We start from the raw sequence: 17,622 nt of genomic DNA on the forward strand, positions 1-17,622 counted from the left end.
GGAGCGCAGAGCGCCCGCGCGGCCGCCCGCACCCCCCGCCCATTGGCCGCCCGCCGGCCGCGGCCTCGCGTGCCGCGCCAGCCGCCGCCGCCGCCGCCGCCGCCCCCGGGCCGGGTGTCACAGGGCGGGCAGGGCAGGGCGGGCGGCGAGCGCGGCCAGCGCGGCGGCGGCGGCGGTGCCGGGGCCAGCCCCGCCCGCGCTCTGCCCTCACACTCCACCCCCCCTCCCTGCCCTCAGACACACACCGCGCTCCCCCCGCCTCCCTCACCCCACGTGGCCCTGCTGAGGGGAGGGGGCGTTCCCCGCGCGCGTGACGGGGCGGGGCGGGGCTTCCCGCCCCGCGCGGGGCATGGGGGGGTGGAAGGGAGAGAGGGGGGTGAGGAGCGGACCAATGGGAGCGCGGGACGCGCGGGCGCCGGGCGCGGGCCGGGCACTGATTGGCTGCGCGCGAGTGTGGGAACGGCGGCGGCGGCGGGTTCACACGAATGGGCGCCGCCGCCACCGCCGCCGCCGCCGCCGCCGGGCTATAAAAGAGCGCGGGCGAGGGGCGGGGGGCGCCGCCGCCTCACGCCCCGCGCCCGCCGCACGCGCCCCGCGCCCGCCGCCGCACGCGCTCGCTTCGCCCCCTCCGGTTTCTCTTTTTCTCCCCGCCTACCATCCCCCGGTTCGTGCCGCTCTCCCCGCCGCTCACTTCCATCCCGTTCGCTGCACCGTACGCTTCAGCCATGCCCGCCGACACGGGCATGGAGAAACCGACCGCCTCGCCCATCGCCGGCGCGCCCGCCAGCGCCAGCCACACGCCGGACAAGCCGCGGAGCGCCAGCGAGCACCGGAAGGTAAATGCAGGAGGAGGAGGAGGGTGCCGGTCGGGGCGCAGCAGCGGTGGCGGCGGAGCTGGATGGCGGCAAGCCCGCGGCCGTGCTGAGGTCGGTGATGGTCGGGGCTGGCGGCCGGGGCGGTGCGGGGGTCCCGGGGCTGTGCGGGGCGCGCTGACCGGCTCCGCTCTGCCCGCAGTCCTCCAAGCCCATCATGGAGAAGCGGCGCCGGGCGCGGATCAATGAGAGCCTGGGGCAGCTCAAGACGCTCATCCTGGACGCGCTCAAGAAGGACGTAAGTGGGGCTGGGGGACACCGGGGGGACACCGGGAGCGTGTCCGGCCGCGGGCAGCCCTGAGCGAGCCGCTCTTGTCCCGCAGAGCTCGCGGCACTCCAAGCTGGAGAAGGCGGACATCCTGGAGATGACCGTCAAGCACCTGCGGAACCTGCAGCGGGCGCAGATGACCGGTGAGTGCCGGGCATGGCGACCGGGCACCGGGATCCCGACCGGGCACCGGGATCGGGATCTGCACCGGGAGCTGAGGGGAAGGGGTCGGGGATGGGGATCGGGAACCGGGGACAGAGAACGGGGACGGGGATCCGGTCGGAAGGCAGGGCACCGGGAACCGGGCTCTGCACCAGGGGTTGGGGATTTGGGAATGAGAGAACGGGAGCTGGCGACAGGAGACCGGGACGGGGCTTCTTACAGGGAACTGGGCTCCGGGACCGGGAGCCGGGGCTGGGGACCGGGAACCGGCCTGGACACCCGGGGTTAGGAACCGGGAACCGGGGTTAGGAACGGAACAGTGCACCGGGAACCGGGCTGCACACCGGGCTTAGGGACAGAGTACCGGGGCCGGTGCTCCGGACCTGCCGCTCACCTGCCGCCCCCTCCTTTCCTTTCCCCCGCTCCCAGCCGCGCTCAGCGCCGACCCCACCGTCCTCGGCAAGTACCGGGCGGGCTTCAACGAGTGCATGAACGAGGTGACCCGGTTCCTGTCCACCTGCGAAGGGGTCAACGCGGACGTGCGCACGCGGCTGCTGAGCCACCTCTCGGCGTGCCTGGGCCAGATCGTGGCCATGAACTACCCCCCTCCTCCTCCTCCTCCGCCGCCGCCCGCCCAGCCCGCACATCTGGCGCAGCAGCCGCTGCACGTCCAGCTGCCGCCGGGCGCCGCCGGCGCCGTGCCCGTGCCCTGCAAGCTGAACCCCGCCGAGGCGCTGTCCCCCAAGGTCTACGGCGGCTTCCAGCTCGTTCCGGCCACCGACGGCCAGTTCGCCTTCCTCATCCCCAACCCGGCCTTCCCGCCCGGCTCCGGACCGGTTATTCCGCTCTACGCCAACGCCAACGCGCCGGTGGCGGCGGGCGGCGGCTCGGGGAGCGCGGCCGCCACCCCCTCGGCGTCGCCGGTGCAAGGCTTGACATCATTTGGGGGCAGCATCGGGCCGGCGTCGCAGGCCGGGAGTCCCGTGGGAGAGCGCAGTGAATCCGTCTGGAGACCCTGGTGACTTCCAACGAGTCGTTCTCGTCTCCAAAAACAACAACAAAAAACAACAACGAACTCTCGTTGGCTCCGTTCTATGGAGCCCCTGTTATGTCTTGGGGTTTTTTAAAGCAGATTTAAAGCAGAGAGGAAGAAAAGGACCTCGCTATGAACGTGCTATTTATTATTTTCAGAGGTTGGGATCTCGACTTGTATTTTTACTCCTTTAAAATGCCTTTATTTGAGATACTTTTTTTAAAGAAACGAACAAAAGAAAAAAATAAATGAGAAATAGTTTTGTAACGAATATTGAAAAAGTTATAATGCCAAAGTTGTTTGTATCCCGTTGGTCTGTGGGTGTGTGCGTGCCTGTGTCGAAGACTTCCAAAAACGAAAAGAGAAAAAAAATGCAGGTGTTTCAATAAAGGAACTCTTTGAAATAGAATTTTTTTTTCCCCACCATTTCATTTTGTTTGAGAGTGGGCAAGGACGAGCTCAAAAAAATTGAATAGGACTGGACTTTATGGCTTTATTTAAGGATAGTTGGAAGGGATTTGGGTAAGAAATTGGGGGAAAAGTGATGGGGCTGAGGTGGGGATGTTAAATATCCCCTGAGTTTTGCAGTCAAGAAGGATTCCTAAAAAACTCCGCTGCTGGAAGCTGAGCAAACACCTCGACCCCGCTACCTGCTCCCAAAATCCCAAATCCTGCAGCTTTCCCACCTCCGGGGGGGGGTGGGCTGCACAGAAGTTACTCGGGGCGCACAAAAGCGGCCGGAGAGCCCGTCCCCATTGTCGGCAGGGTAATTAGGGGGGATAAAGGGTCTCATCGAGTATGCAGCGGGCTCTTTGGCAGCTCGGCAGCCCCATTGAGGCGCCTGGGAACTCGGAGCCGAGGGTTAATGTGTGCCTTTTTCTTTCCGCGGCGCTCTCATTGACAGGGCCAGATAGACTCTGATACTCAATGCTGTTGTAAATTCAATTGCCTGGCCTCACAATGCCCACCTCATAAAAGAGAATAACTCGGGGTTGTGGCTTTTTCTTCGCCGCTGAGCGGGGGGACCGAGGAAAAGACAGTTTTGCCACCCATTCTGACTCACCCCCGGCACTTGAATCGTGGCCAAGTGGAAGCAATCGCGGCCTCTCGCACACGGAGAATGAGCCACTTCCAATTGTCGCCAATTAAAAAGGGCCGCGCCGCCGAGAAAAGGCCACGGGGAGGGAATGCTCGGGGTGCCTGCCCCGCTCGGGGAGCTGGGGCTGCGCTGGAATCCGCGGCAGGAACGCCAGGAGCTGAGGGGGGAGTGACAGAGGGGTCTCCCACCTTTGGGGGTGCCAGAGGGGTCTCCCACCTTCGGGAAAGCCAGGGGCATCATCCCCACCTTTGGGAGTGACAGAGGGGTCTCCCACCTTTGGGGGTGCCAGAGGGGTCTCCCACCTTCGGGAGTGACAGAGGGGTCTCCCACCTTTGGGGGTGCCAGGGGCATCATCCCCACCTTTGGGGGTGACAGAGGGGTCTCCCACCTTTGGGGTGCCAGGGGCATCATCCCACCTTTGGGAGTGACAGAGGGTCTCCCACTTGGGGTGCCGAGGGGTCCCACCTTCGGAGTGACAGAGGGTCTCCACCTCGGAGTGCCAAGGCGGCTTCTCCCACCTTGCCCGGGGGTCTGTGGGCTCCTGATTTCCCTGATTCCCCCTTTTCCAGGACCCTGGGGGTCTGTAGGATCCTGGTTTCCCGATCCCCCCCTCCCAGGACCCTGGGAATTGCCTGGGGGTCTGTGAGATCCTGGTTTCGCAATGCCCCCTTCCCGGGACCCTGGGGGTCTGTGGGATCCCCCTGACTTCCTGATCCCCCCTTCCTGAGGGTCTATGGGATCCTGATTTCCCCCTCCCAGGACCCCGGGCATTGTCCAGGTGGGTGGGCAGCACCAGCAGCGTTTCCCAGCTCACAGAACGAGCTGAGATTTGCAGAGCATCCAGCGACACAAACCCAGGCATTTTTTAATTTTTTTAATTTTTTTTTTTTTTTAAAGAACAGAAATGCAATTCCATCCTTCAAGGTCTGCTCCCATTAACAGCCAGGCTTGCGGCTTCTGTGAGAACAGGGCCCGTGGCTGTGTGCGCTGGGGGCATAAAAAAGCAGATTATCGGCTCCTGGAGGCTTTTTACAGCTTCCTGATGGCTCAGGCGCGGCTCGATAAAGGAGCAGGCGCTGCTCGGAGCCTGGTACCGATCCAGGCCGGCAATTCCTGCGCGCCAATCGATCAGTCTGAGAGCCCTCCATCAGCCAGGGATCCATCCGAACCAGGAGGTTCCCAGGAGCTTTCGTTATGCAATCACAGACATAAAATCGCGTTACGGCAATTCTCCTCCATCCCCCACAGCCCTGCCCCTCCTCTCGCGTCTGAGGGAGGCTCGCAGGAGCAGATGAAAGCCTGGCTGTCGCCTGCCTGCAACCAAATCCCTCCCTGGGGCATCGCCGCGCCCGGCCCGGCTCCCGCCGCGATCCGCAAAATTCCCTTTATGGCCGGGAGGGCTGAGGAGCGCGGGCAGAGCGAATCCCGCTGCTCCCGGGTGGGTTTGGGGCAAATCCCGGGTTTGGAGCAAATCCCGCGAATCCCGAGTGGGTTTGGAGCAAACCCCGCTCCTCCCGAGTGGGTTTAGAGTGAATCCCGCTGCTCCCGAGTGGGTTTAGAGCAATCCCCGCTGCTCCCCAGTGGGTTCGGAGCGGCGGCAGCAGCACAAACAGCCCCCGAGCGCGGCGCTCCCCAGGGACGCGGCTCTGCCGCTGGAGTGACAGCCTGGCATTGTCACCGCGGTGTCACCTCAGCCCCCCGAGAGCCCCCAGAGCCACCTGCGCCGCGTGGGGGGCAGCGGCTGGGCTGTGCGCCCAGAACCCCAAATCTTCGAGAAAGATCCAAATCACCTGGCGTGAAGGAGATGCCGGCTCTGTTCATCCTCATTGCTGCTTCTGGGCTTTTTGTGGCCTGACTCTTTCCCATTGCCTTCCTTCCTTCCTTCCTTCCTTCCTTCCTTCCTTCCTTCCTTCTTCTTCTTCCTCCTTCTTCCTTCCTTCCTTCTCCTTCCTTCCTCCTTCTCCTTCCTTCCTTCCTTCCTTCCTTCTTCCTTCTTCCTTCCTTCCTCCTTCCTCCCCTTCCTTCCTCCTCTTCCTTCCTTCCTTCCTTCTTCCTCTTCTTCCTTCCTCTTCCTTCCTTCCTCCTTCTTCCTTCCTTCCTTCTTCCTTCCTCTTCCTTCCTTCCTTCCTTCCTTCCTTCTTCCTTCCTTCCTCCTCTTCCTTCCTTCCTTCCTCCTTCCTCTTCCTTCCTCTTCCTTCTTCCTTCCTTCTCCTTCCTCCTTCTTCCTCTTCCTTCTTCCTCTCCTTCCTTCCTTCCTTCCTTCTTCCTTCTTACCTTCATTCCCTTCCTCCTTCCTTCCCCGATCCTTCCTTCACCTTCCTTCCTTCCTTCCTTCTTCCTTCCTTCCTTCCTTCCTCCTTCCTTCCTTCCTTCCTCCTTCCTTCCTCCTTCCTTCCTTCCTTCCTTCATTCTCTTCCTTCCTTCCTTCCTTCCTCTCTTTCCCTTCCTTCCTTCCTTCCTTCCTTCCTTCCTTCCTTCCTTCCTTCCTTCCTTCCTTCCTTCCTTCCTTCCTTCCTTCCTTCCTTCTCTTCCTTCCTTCCTTCCTTCCTTCCTTCCTCCCTTTCCCTCCTTCTTCCTTCCTTCCTTCCCTTCCTCCTTCCTTCCTTCCTTCCCTTCCTTCCTCCTTCCTTCCTTCCTTCCATTGCTTTTCTTTTTTCTCCCCCATTGCTTTTCTTCCTTCTTTACCATTGTTTTCTTCTTTCTTTCTTTCCCATTGCTTTTCCTCCAGATAACTCTTCTGTTATCTTCCACCCCGAATATTTCCACTGTGAGTTTGGGGTTTTTTTATTTTGTATTTTTGATGCAGAAACTTCTGGCGCTGCGTTTTGAACTTCTGTGACCTCACTGCCACCAGCTTCTCCCATTTCTTTACCCCCTCATCCCTTCCAGGTTATTTCCCCTTCCAAAGGCTCCCAAGGGCTTTTCCAGAGGTTTCCAAATTTGCTTTTACCCCTTTAAAGGTGCAGGGGAAGAGCGAAGTGCGCGGTGCCCAGAGGTGAAAGTCCGAAGGGATGCGATAAAGGCAGCCCGGAATTCCCGGGATTCGTGGAATGATCGGGCTGTGGTGGGGGAAGGAAATGTTCCCCCAAGCTCAGGGCAAGGAAACAAAGCCCTTCCCAGCTCCTGGGCCTGCCCAGGTCACAGGGAAAAGGAAAAACCTCTGGAAAATCACTGGAGGCTCTGGATGAGCCTTTTTACCTTCCCATCTCCTGGGCCTGCCCAGGTCACATGGAAAAGGAAAAACACCTGAAAAATTGAGGTTCTGGATCAGACTTTTCCCCTTCCCATCTCCTGGGCCTGCCCAGGTCACAGGGAAAAGGAAAAACCTCTGGAAAATCACTGGAGGTTCTGGATGAGCCTTTTTCCCTTCCCAGGTCAAAGGGGAAAAGAAAAAGAACCGGAGGCTCTGGGTGAGACTTTCCTCCTTCCCATCTCCCAGGCCTGCCCAGGTCACCAGGGAAAAGAAAAAAAACCCTGGAAAATCGAGGTTCTGGATGAGACTTTTCCCAATTTCCCACATTTCCCAATTTCCCACATTTCCCACATTTCATTTCCCAATTTCCCACATTTCCCCTGGGAGGTGGCGAAGGCTCACAGAGGGCTGGGGGGCTCTGGGGCTGTGTCCCCGATATTCCAAAGGCTGCTGAGGAGGGGATGGAGGCGTCCCCAGGGCGGTGACTCGGGCAATCCCACGAGGATGAGGATGATGAGGATGAGGAGGAGCGGGAGCGCGGCTCAGTGCGCTCGGGCCGCTTTTCTCGGGCTGTTAAGCTGATTAATTGCAATGAAGTTCCTCCCGAGCCTCGGCGCGCTCTTTGAGGTCAGGGTCAGCGCACTGAGACGCTTAATCAGATCTTCCCATTTAGCCCCTCTTAGCCCTTTCTGGGGCTGGAATGCGGCCCTTTCAAACCGCGCTCCGGCGCCAAATTCCTGCTCTATCTCCCTCTCCCATTCCCTGGAGCAGCACATCCACCATGGGGAAATCAAACCCGACCCGGCTCGGGTGAGGTTTGCAATGCCAGAGCCGGCAGGGAGGGAAATAAAACATCAAATCGGCAGGTTGGTGCTGGGGTGTGGATTCTGTCATCCCGGGGCTCTTTTCCTTCTGTGGAAAAGCAGAAATGGGGAGCAGCAGAGCTCCTCCCAGGGAAATGTTTGTAAACAGCCTGGTTTCCAGAGGAGGGGGAGATTTGATATCTTATTTGATATTTTATTTGATATTTTATTTGATATTTTATTTGATATTTTATTTGATATTTTATTTGATATTTTATTTGATATTTTATTTCCAGCTCTGGCAGTGGAAACCTCGCCTGAGCTGTGTCAGCAGCGTTGGATTTGATTTCCTGATGGTGGATGTGCTGCTCCCATGGACTCTGCCATTCCAGGGCTCTTTTCCATCTGCTTTTTTTTCCTGTGGAAAAGCAGAAACGGGGAGCAGCTCCACAGGATGGGAAAGGGTGAAATGGCCCTGAGGGAGCCCGGCCGGGCTGGTGGCACCGCCAAGGTGACCTGGGGACAGCCCTTCAGAGCCGGGCTGTTTGCAGGGCTTGAAGGGCCCTGGGGCAGCTGCCCAGCCCTGGCAGAGCAGAGGCTGGAGGGACAAGGTCAGTGCAGGAACGAGGCACAGAGGCATTCCAAGGGAGCTTCTTCCTTCTTTTCCAGTGATTTGCTTCCTTCTTTTCCATAGATTTTCTTCCTTTTTCCCCATTGCTCTTCTTTCTTTTCCATTTCTCTTCTTCCTTTTCCATTACTTTTCTTCCTTTCCCCCACTGATTTTCTTCCTTATTTCCTATTGCTTTTCTTCCTTCCCACCCCTGCTAAAACCCCATGCGAAGATCTGCTCTCAGATCCACGGAATCCTGGAATACCCTGAGCAGGATCATTGATTTCCCTGCCATTCTCTTCATCCTGCCTCACATTCCAGGGGATGGAAATTCCCGTTTTCCATGTGCTGCCCCTCCAGGACCCCTGGGAGCCAAACGCACCCTGTGCCCTGTCAGATCCCATCTCCCAGGATGTGCAGGGAGGGCTGGGACGGAGCTGATAATGAATGGATGGATGCTGGAAGTGTCCCAGGGCTGGGACGGGGCTGATAATGAATGGATGGATGCTGGAAGTGTCCCAGGGCTGGGATGGGGCTGATAATGAATGGATGGATGCTGGAATTCTCCCCGCGCTGCCCTGTCAGGCCGGGCAGGGATGACACATGCAGAGATAACATCAGAGATAACAACCCGGGCTGTCAGTCACGGCCAGCCTGACGTGACAGCTCTGCCTGACAGCAGCCCTGAGTGACTGACAGCTGCAGGGATTGCAGCCTCTGCAAGGGAGCAGGGCTGCTCTGCAGCTGCACGCGGCCTGTGGAAGGGTTTAGAACCCCAGAGACCCCACAGATCCCACAGGTCCCGGGGTGCTGGGATCTGCCCCACACCACTGGGATAGGGATGGAAAACCCCCAAAATCCATGGAGTCAAACCTTGAACCGTGCTCACCGTGAAGCCAGCACCCCTCGTGCTGCACTCACGCATTTTTTGGACATTCCCAGGGATTCCAGCACTTCCCTGAAGCACAGGAAAACCCTGGGAACAGAGGGGAGCAGAGAGAGGGGGAGATCCCGAGTGGGAACGCGCAGCATCCAGGCAGGAATTCCTGATTTTCCCTCCCCACATCTGCCTGGGGCAGGAGCAGCAATGGAGCAGGAGGAGCAGGGGTTTATGGCCTGCTGAGTGCTTTTCCAAACCTGGATCTCACACACGCTTCCAGCATTCCCTTATCCCTCTGAGGCACGAGGATTTGTATCTTCATTCAGCACTGCAGGAAAAAAAACCCCAAAATTATAAAAACAATATATATAATATAAAAATATAATATAAAATATATTTAATAAAAATATAACATCAAACAATATAAAATATAATATAAAATATATAATAAGAAATAATGAAAATATTATAAATATATAATATAAAAATATAATAAAATATAATATAAACATAACATAAATATATTATATAAAAGATATTATAAGAATTAATATAAAAATAATATAAAAATAGAATATAAAATATATATAATAATAATATAATATAAAATTATAAAAATTCATAAACCCAGCTGCCTTAAAAAATAAACCTCTTTTCCCAGGCTATGCTAATAATTTACTCTTATTCCATGTTTTACTGGGACTCCTTTCAAGGGCTGCCCCCCTCGGTAAATAGCGCAGAACTCGGGCCAGGAGGATTTCCTCCCCGCTGGGACCTTTAATGTGGAAAGCAGAGGTGTCAAACGGGCGGCTCAAAGCCCCGTGCTGGCCCCGGAGGGTTCCACATCTGGCCTGGATCGCGGGGCTTAACGCGGTTTAACTCTCTGGCCCCGAGCAGCTCCGCATTTCCCTCGGCAGCTCTGCCGGAGCCGGGTTGGGTTTGATTTAAGAGGCTGCGAGGAAAAGCCAAAAAAAAAAAAAAAAAAAAAAAGTAACATAACTTGGAATTTGGGAACCTAAAAGGGAATTTGGGAACCGTGGATGCTCTTCCTGACTTTCTCATTCCCATTTTTTCATTCCCTTTTCTGCTCCCTCTGTCTCGCAGTCTCTGCCTGGTCTGGTGGCCAGGACTGTCCCCTCCTCTGGTCACATTTTGGGTGACAGTCCATCCCGGCCCTTCCTGCACATCCCGGCCTGACAGGGCAGCACTGGGAGAATTCCAGCATCCCTCCATTCATTACCAGCTCCATCCCAGCCCTGGGACACTTCCAGCATCCACTGATTCCTTATTAACTCTATCCCAGCCCTTCCTGCACACCCTTGCCCGGCTGGGCAGCCCTGGGACACTTCCAGCATCCATCCCTCCATTCATTATCAGCCCCATCCCAGCCCTCCCTGCACATCCTGGAGATGGGATCTGACAGGGCACAGGGTGGGTTTGGCTCCCAGGGGTCCTGGAGGGGCAGCACATGGGAACTGGGAATTTCCATCCCCTGGAATTGGAGGCAGGATGCAGAGAATGGCAGGGAAATCGCTGATCCTGCTCAGGATATTCCAGGATTCCCTGGCCCTGAGATGGCTGCAGCGCCGGGGAAGCCGGGCTGGAGGAGAACCTGAGTAATTTCCCTGAAGGCACAGCCCAGAGCGTGCCTCAGCCTGCCGGTGATTCAGCAGCTGAATGCTCCCTCCCTGCCCTCCTGGGACACCGGGCTGGTGCTCGACCTGATGTGCTCACAGCCCCACTCAAGGCTGGATCACAAACCCTGATTTGCTCACAGCCCCTGTCACTGAGGCTGGGATCCTGATGTGCTCACAGCCCCACTCAAGGCTGGGATCACAAACCCTGATGTGCTCACAGCCCCACTCAAGGCTGGGATCACAAACCCTGATGTGCTCACAGCCCCACTCCAGGCTGGATCACAAACCCTGATGTGCTCACAGCCCCACTCAAGGCTGGGGTCACAAACCCTGATGTGCTCACAGCCCCTGTCACTGAGGCTGGGATCCTGATGTGCTCACAGCCCCACTCAAGGCTGGATCACAAATCCTGATGTGTTCACAGCCCCTCTCCCCATGGTTGGGATCACAAACCCTGATGTGTTCATGGCCCCTCCTGGGGTCACAAACCCTGATGTGCTCACAGCCCCACTCAAGGCTGGGATCACAAACCCTGATGTGCTCACAGCCCCACTCAAGGCTGGGATCACAAACCCTGATGTGCTCACAGCCCCACTCAAGGCTGGGATCACAAACCCTGATGTGCTCACAGCCCCTGTCACTGAGGCTGGGATCCTGATGTGCTCACAGCCCCGCTCCCCATGGTTGGGATCACAAACCCTGATGTGTTCATGGCCCCTCCTGGGATCACAAACCCTGATGTGCTCACAGCCCCACTCAAGGCTGGGATCACAAACCCTGATGTGTTCATGGCCCCTCCTGGGGTCACAAACCCTGATGTGCTCACAGCCCCTCTCCCCAGGATTGCCCCCCCAGCTGTCAGAGCCCCCCGAGCTGAGCTGAGCTGAGCTGAGCCTCCCCAGGATGCTCAATCCGTGTCTGCAGAGTTTTCCTGTGCCCTGACATGACTGCAAGTGGCAGGGCTGCTCCTGCCCATCACTGCCTGCCCTTGACTTGTCTTCCAGACACGTTGCTTTTAATTTTTTTTTCCTCTCCCAGGGTTTGATTTCCTTGCTTGTTTGTTTTCCTCCCTGCTCGGTGTCAGAGCAGCTCCAGGGCTCGTTCTGAGCCTGACAGCACTTCAGGGACGGGGTTTTTCTGGTGGGGAGATGCTGCTGCAGAGAAATCCTTCTCTTTCTATCCAAAAGGACACAGCCAGGGCTGGCTGGGGATGCAGAGGTGCCAAAGGCTTGCAGGGCAGAGGAGGGGCAGCTGCTCCATGCAGATCCCTCCCGAGGCTGCCCTGGCTGCTGGGAAGGGCTCCATGGTTTGGGGGGAGCAGAGAGCTCCTAAAATATCTGGGAACCAGATTTTATAGGGAGTTCTGCTCACTAATAAGTACAAATAAAGGAGTGCCAGGGCTGTCCCAAGGGTGTCCCAGGGTGTCCTATGGGTGTACCAGTGATGTGCCAGGGGTGTTCCAGAGATTTTCCAGGGAAATTCCACGGGTATCTCAGGATTCTCCCAGTTCTGTCCCAGGATTCTCCCAGTTCTGTCCCAGTGCTCTCCCAGCGCTGACCCGGGTCTGTCCCGCTCCTGACTCACCCCAGCCCAGCCCAGCCCAGCCCTGCCCGAGGTTCCCATGGCCAGCAGCCTCCCCGCGCCCCTCCTGCCTCAGCCGGGACCTGCCGGGCTGGCCGGGCCGGTCTGTCCCAGGCGTGGCCGCGTTATTTGCTCCATGGTGATTACCGGAATCCAACCATCATTACCCGCTGCTGCCGGGCGTGTGCCGCCCGTGTGCAGCCAGCCCCGCTCCCTGCCAGCCCCGGTGCCCTTTGGGGTCAGAGCAATTGCCCAGGCTTGTGCCCTATGCCATTCCCGGGATGGGAAGGGAAAGCACAGGAGGAACGATGGGGCTTGGGGAGTGCCCAGAACTCAGCACTGGCTCCATCTCTTTGCTAGAAAAGGGGGAAATTGCGCTTTAAATTACACTTTGAATTACACTTTAAATGACATTTTAAATTATATTTTAAATTGCATTTCAAACTGATATATTCCTCACAAACACAGGCTGAGCCCCCGGAGCACAGCTGGGCGTCTCAGGGCAGGGATTTGCTGGGTTTGCCCTGCACAAATGCCCCATCCCAGGGCCCAGGGCTGACCCCAAATCCCCCATTGGAGGCACATTGTGACACGTGTGTCCCAGCCCTCGGGGATTCTGCATCCTGGGGAATCCCTGGGAGCAGCTCTGGGCTGAAGGAGCTCCTTGTGTGGCTGGGACAGCAGTCCCTGCCCTGGCCCCAGGGCTGGCACTGTCCCTGCTCCTCCAGCTGCGCCGCACTGACCCCACAGCTGTCCCCAAATTCCCTGCCCTTAACCCAGCCCTGGCTCACACCTGGCCAGGCGTGGGGGCGGCACTCAGGGACACTGCAGTGACAGAGGTGACAATTCCCTCACACACTGCCAGAGCCCAGGGTTATTCAGCAGGAGCCCTTCCCTCCACCTTTGAGAGTTTAATGCATTCCAGGGGAAGAAAAGCACAGAACTCCCAGAAATTAATTTGAAAAAAATCAGATTTCCCCCGTTTTAAGCAGTGATTCCTTCTCATTTTTTTCCCCTGTGACATTGCTGAGGCTGCAGGGCTCTGCTGCCAGCTCCTGCTGGTGTCAGACACGTGCAGCCCCAGGTGTGGGACAGGATTGACTCTGCCCCTCCAGAACCATTGAAATTCCCCAGCAGGACAGGCTGGGAATGTCCTGGAACAGCCCAGCCCTGCAGAGAGCAGCTGGCGTTCCCACCTGGCTGGAAATGTGTGAAAGCAAGGAGGATTTCTGGAGGAAAGGGGTAAATTTGGGTCAGCGCTGCTGTGTGCTCGAGCAGGGCAGGAAGTGGCTGTGTTTACAGGGCTGGAGCTGTTTTTTCCTGTGGCACACACACACGGAATTCTCTGGGAGCCTGGAAACGTTTTTATGGCAGACAGCGATTATCCTGCAGGGTGAATAAAAATATTTTGTGTGGGAAATAGATTTGTAGAATAAAAAATATTCGGCTTCAGATTGTAACAGTGTGAATTACAACATCTGTATTGTCTCACCCTTCATGTCACACTGAAAACAGAATTAAAGTTTTTAAAACACCTCTCATCTCTAAGTCCCAAAAAGCTTCATCCCACAAATTGGAGCAGAGAGCTTTGGGATATGCAGAGAGCAGCAGGCAGCAGCTTTGGGGAAGGGTGTTCCAAGGGTCAGGTGGCGTGGGAGGCTGGAGCAGCCATCTGGGCAGGGAAGGAGGGCAGAGAGGAGGAAAAGGCCCTTTATGGCCGGCCCAAATGTGAAAGGCTGCGGGAAACGCGGGAATGATCCCATTAAGCACCAAATGGATGCCATAAACCAGGATTTCCTCCTTTCTTTGGGGTTATTTCTATTGCTTTCATCCCAATCAAAAACATTCTCAGCCTTCTGCTGTGGCTTTGTGGGTGAGGCTTCGCTGGGGTCGGAGTTCCTTATGGTGGCCTTTCCCTCCTGGTGCAAATTCCCAGATTTCCAATGGAAAACTCCCCTCTCACAGCAATCCCAAGTAAAAGCTGGGCTGGGTAAACAACCTCAGCCTGCCCTGATGCTGAGGAGCAGGAGGGATGTTGGGATAATTAACAAAGAGCAGGCCAGGGCTCCTTCCCAAACTTGGGGGAAATGTCGGGATGCGAGGCGCGATTGCCGTCACTTCCTCCCCTCCATCCTCACCCTCAGCACCTTCCTTTCCTCCTCCCTGCTGATGAAACCATCCTGCTGAGGCCTGGGGATGTCCTGCATGGCCCAGATCCTGTTTAGAAAGCCAAACCCGCCGGAATTCCGGCCTGGGATGGGAAAATCCGGGACACGCCGCGGGCTCCTCCTGCAGCTGGCAGCCTCTGGCCAGGTTTTCACCTCCCCTTTTGCTTTGTGTTGTTTCTTCCCCTGCTCTCACCAGCTCAAGAAGAGCAATTTTCCTTTCAAATGCAAGGCCTGGCCATAAACTTGGCAGGAAAATCCCTCCCAAGCAAATGGCGAGGGAAGGAGAGGGAATTTTGGTGTCCTGGGGGGAGTTTTGCTGCCTCCCTGCCCTGCATGGATCCAGGCTAAGACTCCTTCAAAAACTGATTTAAAAAACCCCAAGCCACATCAAAACAGGCTGATAAATACCCCAAATAATGAATTTCAGTGGGTGCAATGTCCCAAATAAAGAATTTCAGAATTCCAAAGAGAAGAGCTGGTTTTTCCTGGGAGAAACTGGAAGATTTCAAACTCAGGCGTTAAATCTCCAGCTGAGAACAACTCTGGGAAGTATTAATGAAAATATTAATGGAAATATTAATAAAATATTAATAAAGCTTTTTTTCCCCACACAAAGGGGATTTCACTGGTTTAATTGCCATAATTTTTAAGACCCTGTTGCAAAGGCATTTACCTTCACCTCAGGCACCTGCAGGAATCAGGGCAGAGAAAATGATGGAATTTCTGTGTCCCAAGGAAATTTGGAAGAGATCTCCTGGAGAGCAGCCTCTGGGATGGCTCTGTCACACTCCTGGCTGCAGGAATTCCCTGTCCAAGTGCCACAACACCTTGGGACAGGAGGAAACCCTGGAATTTGTGCCTGCAGCCACCAAACTGCCAGGAAATAAGGGGATAAGGGCCCTGGTGGTGCAGCTGGACACCAAGTCACACCCTGAGATGAAAGGGGGAATGCAGCTGATCCCAGGCCCTTCACACCAGCTCCAGGGCTGGGGAGGGCAGCCAGGAGGAGCTGACAGCACCCCCAGCATCCTGGCTCAGCCACCCTTGGGAGAAATTCTCCAGGCACAAAATCTGCATTTTTGTGAGCATTGCAAAGTTTGGTACATCAATTATTGAGGGGGTTTTTCATTTTCCCTGCTTAAGGAAGGGTTTTTTTGGGAAATTCCCGATTTTAAAAGATTGTTTTCTTGCCCAGTTTGTTCTCCCTGCACAGCACTGGTGTGGCAGCTTCCTTCTGGTGACTTTTATGAGTCTGACTCCCAGATTCCTTCACCAGAGATCCAAGCCCAGGGCTGTCCCTCAGACTTGGAGGAAGAACAGCCCAGGATTAGGTGTCCACATGCAAATCCCGTTGGTTTGTGGGGTCACTGAGCAGAGCTGGCAGGTGGGGCCTTTACCAGAAATCAGCTTTTACAGTCACGAGGTGCCTGCTGTGGTCAGGGAGGGACAAACCCAGTGGCTCTGACACCTGAGTCACCTGAAAAAAATGGGATTTGAGGCTGGGCTGGATATCCTGCAGTCCCTTGTCCTTGTGGGATGAGTTCAGTGCTGTCTGTGGTACTGGGGGGATCCAGGGGGGATCCAGGGGAATCCAGGTGGGATCCAGGGCCAGGGGGACCCTCAGCCTGATCCCCCTTCAAAAACTGGGAATGTTCACCTGGAGAAGAAAAGGAGAGCTCAGAGCCCCTTCCAGTGCCCAAAAGGGCTCCAGGAGAGCGGGAGAGGGACAAGGAATGGAGGGAACAGAAAGAGAGGGTGAAAAATGCCAATATTCTGATTGAATCAGCATCCCTGTGGCTTTATTCCATTGCTCCGTGAAAAATCACTGCCAGAGGGGAGGGTTAGATGGGATATTTGGAAGAAATCCCTCCCGTGAGGGTGATGAGGGGCTGGGATGGAATTCCCAGAGCAGCCACGGCTGCCCCATCCCTGGAAGTGTCCAAGGGCGGGTTGGAGCACCCTGGGATGGTGGAAGGTGTCCCTGTCCATGACACTGGTTGGGATTTCAGGTCCCTTTGACCCCAAACCACTCTGGCACTCCAACCCCAGGAGCTCTCCCCGCTGCGACCCACGCCCATTCAGCTTCCAATCAAGTGGAAAGCAAACATCTCTGGAACATGGAGAGCCTTTTCTTCCTGCCTTTATCTCTTTCCTCCCCTCTCCCATTCTCCCTTTAGTGCTGAGGTTTCAGCGGGAGCAAAGCCCCCAAACACGCTGGGGGAGCGGCCTAGGCCCCGCCGCCTCGGCCTAGCCGTGAATAGGCCCGGCCTAAGCAGGCCGGGGACCAAAGAGGAGCTCAGGGCTGCTCATTGTGGGGCTGCCCGGGGTCAGCACGGACCATATGTCACCATTCCAGTGCCAGGGTCTCCATGGAGCCCCCTCGGCCCGGCCCTTTGTCGCTGTGTCCCCCCAGATATATTCATGGCCTGGCCGGGCCGTGCCCGGGGACAGAAACAAATTGCTACAAGGCAGGCCCACCCCGTCGGGCTGCCAGCAGCAGACAATCATAAAAGGCCAGTGCAGACTGTTTAAAAGCTGGAGAAAGGGCCGGTTGCCATGGCGATGGGATGGGAGGCCTGTTGCGGCCCATTAAACTCCAATCACATGTAAATTTATCCCCAGGCCTCCAGCGAGGGGGGACCCCCAGAGCTGCAGAATAGCCCCCGACAATAAGCAGTTTGTTTATCAATTCAGGTGCCGTTTAATTGGCTCCATTCAAGCCCCTCTTTGTTTAAAGTAATAACCTTTACAAAGCCCCACTGATTTATCATTTCCAGCACTCCATTAGATGGGCTTCTTGAAATCCTTGCAAGCACCTCATCTGCGGGGAGAATAAATCAAGAGGGGATGCTCCGAGGTGGGTGGAGGGCTCTGGAATCCCTGAGGAGTTTCCTGGGATCCCTTGCACGGCCTGGGCTGTGTCTGCAGCAGCTGCAATGACCTTGCTGTAAACTTTGGCTCCTCTGCAGCCTGGAGGAGTGTGAAGGTCACCCTGGAGGTTTGCACAGAGACAAAACATCCCCGAGCTGATGGGCAGCAAGGAGAAATTGATTTTTAGTGAGGATCTCCATGGAGGAGGAGGGTTTGCGCCTCTGGATGGTTTTTAGGGGAAGAAGTGGTGGAGAGGCTCGGGGTGATGCCACAACCAGGGACAGAGGGGCTGCCACAACCAGAGGCACAGAGAAGTTGTGGATTCCCTGTCCCTGGAATTGTCCAAGCCAAGGTTGGATGGAGCAGCCTGGGCCAGTGGGACCCATGGGATGGGGGGCACTGGATGACCTTCAAGTCCCTTTCCAACCCAAAAGGGCTCAGTGGG

The 17,622-nt window shown here is 56.3% G+C and overlaps 1 protein-coding gene across 2 annotated transcripts; it reads left to right on the plus strand.

Moving 5' to 3' along the window:
• Window positions 1–565: 565 nt before the first annotated feature.
• Window positions 566–2,744, plus strand: HES4 (hes family bHLH transcription factor 4). 2 transcript variants are annotated; one of them, XM_064730860.1, is made up of 4 exons: window positions 566–926; window positions 1,015–1,110; window positions 1,196–1,283; window positions 1,732–2,744. In XM_064730860.1, exons 1-4 carry the CDS (start codon window positions 726–728, stop codon window positions 2,322–2,324), a joined length of 978 nt encoding a protein of 325 aa, XP_064586930.1. In that variant the 5' UTR covers window positions 566–725; the 3' UTR covers window positions 2,325–2,744. The 2 variants fall into 2 exon arrangements, with proteins under 2 accessions (XP_064586930.1, XP_064586931.1); XM_064730861.1 differs by having other exon boundaries at window positions 566–836.
• Window positions 2,745–17,622: the final 14,878 nt, after the last annotated feature.

Source organism: Zonotrichia leucophrys, chromosome 21, assembly GCF_028769735.1.
Source record: "Zonotrichia leucophrys gambelii isolate GWCS_2022_RI chromosome 21, RI_Zleu_2.0, whole genome shotgun sequence".
NCBI classification, from domain to species: Eukaryota; Metazoa; Chordata; class Aves; order Passeriformes; family Passerellidae; genus Zonotrichia; species Zonotrichia leucophrys.

Coding starts and splice junctions, on each gene's coding strand:
- HES4 (XM_064730860.1), top strand. CDS start 726: ATGCCCGCCGACACGGGCATGGAGAAACCGACCGCCTCGCCCATCGCC. Junction 927..1,014: donor AAGCCCGCGGCCGTGCTGAG/GTCGGTGATGGT, acceptor CTCTGCCCGCAG/TCCTCCAAGCCCATCATGGA. Junction 1,111..1,195: donor TGGACGCGCTCAAGAAGGAC/GTAAGTGGGGCT, acceptor CTTGTCCCGCAG/AGCTCGCGGCACTCCAAGCT.